The 5,385-nt window shown below is 34.2% G+C and overlaps 1 protein-coding gene across 1 annotated transcript in view; it reads right to left on the minus strand.

The window, feature by feature from the left end:
- acsl6 (acyl-CoA synthetase long chain family member 6) overlaps positions 1–5,385 on the minus strand; it is a gene marked incomplete in the record, with an annotated part of 36,987 nt that overhangs the window by 3,709 nt on the left and 27,893 nt on the right. The window contains 4 exon segments of the mRNA XM_014028902.1: positions 2,670–2,742; positions 2,915–3,010; positions 3,340–3,474; positions 4,190–4,324. Coding sequence (XP_013884356.1) covers positions 2,670–2,742; positions 2,915–3,010; positions 3,340–3,474; positions 4,190–4,324 — 439 coding nt within the window.

Genomic DNA, 5,385 nt, shown 5'->3' on the forward strand with positions numbered 1-5,385 from the left:
TATATATATAATGTAAATGCTTACACTTAGTCACTCCTACGATTTTTATTAAGATACCATTAATGAGCAGCAGGGGGCGCCGTGTCACTACATTTCTGTTAGTTTCAGCAGAGGTTGCTGTTTAACAGTATAAAAATTACAGCCTCACTATTAGGTTGAGGCACAAAGCTTACAGGTTACTTTGAAATGTTTGTTTCAAACATCTCTTCCTTGTTCATTTTTAATGTTTTTCACTAATTTGTTGTAGTTAATTTTGAAGTCCATGCGCTTTTTCTTTTGTTCTGTTTTCTGTGGCTTGATCGCTTGGCTATTTGAACTGGACTTTAAAAATTGTTAAATTTAGTTTCTGATTTTTTTCTTTATCTGCTTCTCCTTTGTGAGGCAGCTGGTACCTCCAGCGGTCACTGTGTCGACTGTCCACAATAGGTTGTTAATTCTCGTTCAGATCGTGTCAAAACCAGGTTTCGGAAAACAACCAAACAACAGAACAAAAAGCTAAAAACAGACTGTTAAAACAACGACTCATCTTTTGTATAAGGTGGAAATCACCCAGAAGAGTTTGGGCCTAACTGTGCTTTCATCTCCACCTGTTTCATAATGCCTCACCCTTTTTCCCTTTTATAGGAAGAGATACACAGCCTTGTTTGCTCGTCTTTTATTCTCAGCATACTTGTGATTTCCACAGCTATAAATCATTTACTTGGAGCAAATATATTTCTCCCTGTCTAAGTTACATCACTGGGATTTCATGTACACAGTTAAATAAATGTTTGGTTGGGAAAAAAAGGCAGTTGAGACAAAAACGATTCATCGAATTAGTTTACAAACAACAATGAGCATAATTATTTCTTCCTCAGCGTGGGAGTTGATTATTCCTTAAAATCCTGAARTGCTGTCCTCACTTTTAGATCTTTGATCTGAGTCTATGATCAACATGATGTTTGTTAAGGAAATAATGTGTTATGRTATTAAGCCCTTTACATWTATATGTAATTTATCATTTTCAACAGGAACATTTCCAAACAACATGAAAATAGCCAAGGRAATTRCCATTTATAAAAATGGTGAGAAATGTATGTTTAGTAATTACAGACCAATATCCTTATTACCACAGTTTTCTAAAATCTTGGAGAAGTTATTTGTGATCAGATTAGACCAARMTCTCYATAAAAATAATATTTTAAGTAGCAGTCAATYTGGTTTAAGAGCCAATAACTCTACTTCAATGGCTCTTATGYAACTGACAGAACAAATAACAAATGCTATTGATCAAAAACAATATTGCACCGGTATTTATGTTGATTTTAAGAATGCATTCAACACAATTGACCACAGCATTCTCCTTGAAAAACTAAATAAATATGGGATTAGAGGACCAGCATTACAATGGATATCTAGTTATTTGGAAAATAGGAAACAGTTTGCACAAGTACATGATGTAAGATCTGAACTCTGTGGAATCACATGTGGAGTTCCTCAGGGTTCTGTACTTGGACCAAAATTGTTTATCCTATATGTGAATGACTTGGTCAATGTGTCAGGGCTCTTTAAATGTGTTTTATTTGCAGATGATACCACATTTTTTTGTTTGGGACAAKGACATAAGAARYGAMGCTAGAGAAAATGCAAGCAGAATTTGTGAAAATACAAAACTGGTTTAAACTTAATAAATTATCARTCAATTTGGATAAAACTAATTATATGATATTTACAAAGAGACAAAGAACTGTTGACATTCCATTTAGAGTTGATGGTGTGGAGATAAACGGTGAAGTAAAGTTTTTGGGTGTTGTTATTGATGAGAAACTGACATGGAAACCTAATTTAAATTACTTAAAAATAAAACTTGCAAAATCTATTGCATTGCTTTACAAAGTAAGGGACTAGTTTAATGTTAAAGCTCTGTATATGTTATATAACACATTAATTGTTCCACACTTGGTCTATTGTGTTGAGGAATGGGGGAAAGCATGTAAGACAATTACACATCCTGTTTTTGTTTTGCAGAAAAGATCTATAAGAGTCATCACTTGAAAACATTACCATTGTCCATCTAATAATTATTCTTTAAACTGAAATTATTGAAATTTTATGGTTTGGTTGATTATAACGTTCTGTTAGTTATGTATAAGGCTCACAAAAACACATTACCTTTAAACATCCAGAAAAACTTTGCAAAAAGAGAGATCTGTTATAATCTAAAGGGCACAGAGATGTTCATGAAACATAAATTCAGAACCAGTTTGAAAGAACAGTGCACCTCAATCCAAGGAGTGAGATTGTGGAATAATCTGGAAAATGATGTTAAAAGTGCCAAATCAATGTACATGTTTAAGAGAGTGATAAAGGTTGGATTGTTGAAAAAATATGAAACAGTATAATGTATAACCAAATAAGTTGTTGGTCAAGACAGATTTMATGTTCTTATTTTGTTTTGTTAGCTAAAGATTACTATTGTTTGAATTTATACTTGAGGAAAAAAGGGGCAGATATTATAAGATTTTTTTCTTCTCTCTGCTTCCTTTCATTTCATTGTATTTGTATTTTCTTTTATTTTTATTGTACATAAAATTTTGTTTTTTAATGAAATGAAAGCTAAACAAAACAAGTTCAGTGGTTTGAGTGGAGGTGAGAACCTTGTCTCTCTTTTGCAGAAAACAGATGCTCACCTGAGGTCCAGTCTCCAGGCGTGGTGTAGGTGCAGCCTGCCGTGCATTCTGTTTGGCCGTATGCTTCATAAACCTACACAGAAGCACAAGTGCTTTTTATTTATCCTGTTTGTTCAGGGGGGCCTAATTTAGCAATACATTGATGTCTTGTTTCTTCACACACCACTTTAGCTACTTTTTATTGTTTGTCTGGTACTATGAACTGATACAGTGAAATGATGAAAACAAAGGCGTGATTGTCTGACCTGGCATCCCAGAGCRGCTCTGAGAAAACCCAGGACAGTAGGTGAGGTAGGAGCTGCCCCTGTAATTATCATCCTCAGTCTTCCTCCCAAGCTGGCCTGTGTCAAATGGAAACTTATTATTACAAATAAAGTCTCTGACTTGAAGGTGAAAGAGGTTTATGCACAAATCATGTTTTTTTTTTACCACAAAAAAAGAAAGTATGTTGATAGCCTTCAAACTAAATAGAGAGAAATCACTTAATGTCCCAGAAAAGAATTAGAACATTCAATATAATAACCAGCTGCATGCTTCTTCCATGTTTGCCTGTTACAATTTGAAAATAAAAATGATTTTAATCAAATTTATACACAAACTGGGACTGACACTTGGCTTCTGCACTGAGCCACTGAGATGTCAACAGTGTTTCAGTTTGAGCAGCCTTTACCTGGATCTTACTGAAGAAAATTTTATCCCAGATGCTGTCACTGCGAATGATTCCACTGCTAACTTCAGCACCTTTTCTCTTGGCAGCGAAGTTGAGCAACCAGCGCTTCAGTGGGGTGTTCGCCTGGTTAAAAATCTGCAGGGAAGTCCAAGAAAACACACATTTTTATTTTTTAGCTGGATAGAGTTTTTTTCCCCCCACATGTTATAAATGCATATTTATGTAAATTATAGGTCTACTAAGAATGTATCAAAGTATCTTACAAGAACTATTCCCCAGCTTAAGATTTAGCAGCAACATAAACGTTTGAGGAAACCAAACATCTTAATTTGGTGAATTTTTAGCTAATAGCTTCAATTTTGCTTATTTTAGCTTGTGTTCTTCTAGTTTTAGCTTCCAGATACTGTGTTGATACTGTTTGTTGGTTTTAGTTTTTAGCTAAAGTTTAGCTAATTTTAGCTTTCAGCTTTTTATTACATAGTCTAACCCATTTCAGCTTGCATTTTGCATGTTTTAGCTTGTGTTCTTCGAGTTTGAGCTTCCAGATACTGCATTGAAACTGTTTGTTGGTTTTAGCTTTTAGCTATTGTTTCGCTAAATTTAGGTTTCAGCTTTTTACTGCATGCTTCAGCTAATTTAAGCTTGTATTTTTGCTTGTTTTAGTTTGTGTCTAATAGTTTCAGCATCTGTTCTGCTCAGTTTAACTTTTGTTCAGCTTGTTTTAACTTTAACAAATTAGTTTCAGCATCTTCAGCAAACTTTATTTGGCATTCACATTGTATTTTTGAAAAAAAAAAGGCAAAATTTTCCAATTAGATTATTTGAAAACCCTCTTATCCATTCAGCTGACCTTGTCATACATGCGGTTGAGCAGTCGAGGAACCACTGGGAAAATGGTCGGCCGCAGAACCTTCATGTCGTCGGGCAGGAGACGGATGTCGCCCTGATAGAAGCCGATTCGTCCTCCATGACAAATCACCACAGACTGCAGAGACAGACAGGAAGATATTTAACTACTGGATACAAATAAGAACTTGTTTGCAGCTACAAAACCTATATATTAATAAAAGCAGAGAAGGGGTGCTGTTTTATATTGAATGTAGTATGATAAATGACAAAAATGAGAAAATAAGGACGGTAAATATGAATTTCCTCACAGAAAGAAACAAAACAATTTTTTTTCTAAAATACACCACTAAGTAACAAAGTGTGACACCTAAGCTCATGGACAATTAGCCTAGGTAACATCTGCCTCCATGACCTGTGTGACAGTAAATCAACCCTTATTCTGATAAAGTCACCAGCCACTTTCAGGCATTCAATTGAAATTTCAGTATTTATGCCCTCATATTTCTTGTAAATCTCATGCATTTTTTCTTTATTGGCACACAGTCAAGTTTCATGTTATTTTGTCAAAAGAGGAACCTGACAGTTATCATATTGTTTCAGTAGCGTTTTTACATTGAATTCAGATGGATGTGTCCATGCAATAATGATAGTAAAATTTAGGCACAAAGAGGAACTAGTGTTCACTCCCTCTTTTTTCTTAATTTAACTAGAGAGAAGATCCCACAGGCAGAAGAAGTTCAGTGCTTTTTATTGTTTGATATGTTTTATTGGTGCAAATGTTAAGTGTTCTATGAAAGTTAAAGTATTGAATAAAAAAATCTTTCTTTGCTACAGCAAAATCTAGGTAATTTAACTGTATTTTAATTACATTATAATGATAGTATAACATAATATTATTCATATCTAATAACAGATTACCATTTGCCAGTTAATAWGAAAAACAAACATAAACCAGTTTTGGGAGTTTAGAAAAGCTACTTCAAACCAACTGCTCTATTCATTACTTGTTTTTAATCTTTTAAAACATCTTGATCCCAAAGCTGTCAAAACCTGTTGCAGTAGAAAGTGCACAAATTTGGAGCAGGGTTTTCAAAACAAAGAGCTTTAAAAATGAATTAACGTGCATTTCATGAGTGGAAGTGCTTATGTTTGGGCCGAAACCACAAAGACTATTTTGCCCAACACACACACACACAC

Source organism: Austrofundulus limnaeus, unplaced genomic scaffold (genome assembly GCF_001266775.1).
Source record: "Austrofundulus limnaeus strain Quisiro unplaced genomic scaffold, Austrofundulus_limnaeus-1.0 Scaffold828, whole genome shotgun sequence".
In the NCBI taxonomy this organism is placed as follows: domain Eukaryota; kingdom Metazoa; phylum Chordata; class Actinopteri; order Cyprinodontiformes; family Rivulidae; genus Austrofundulus; species Austrofundulus limnaeus.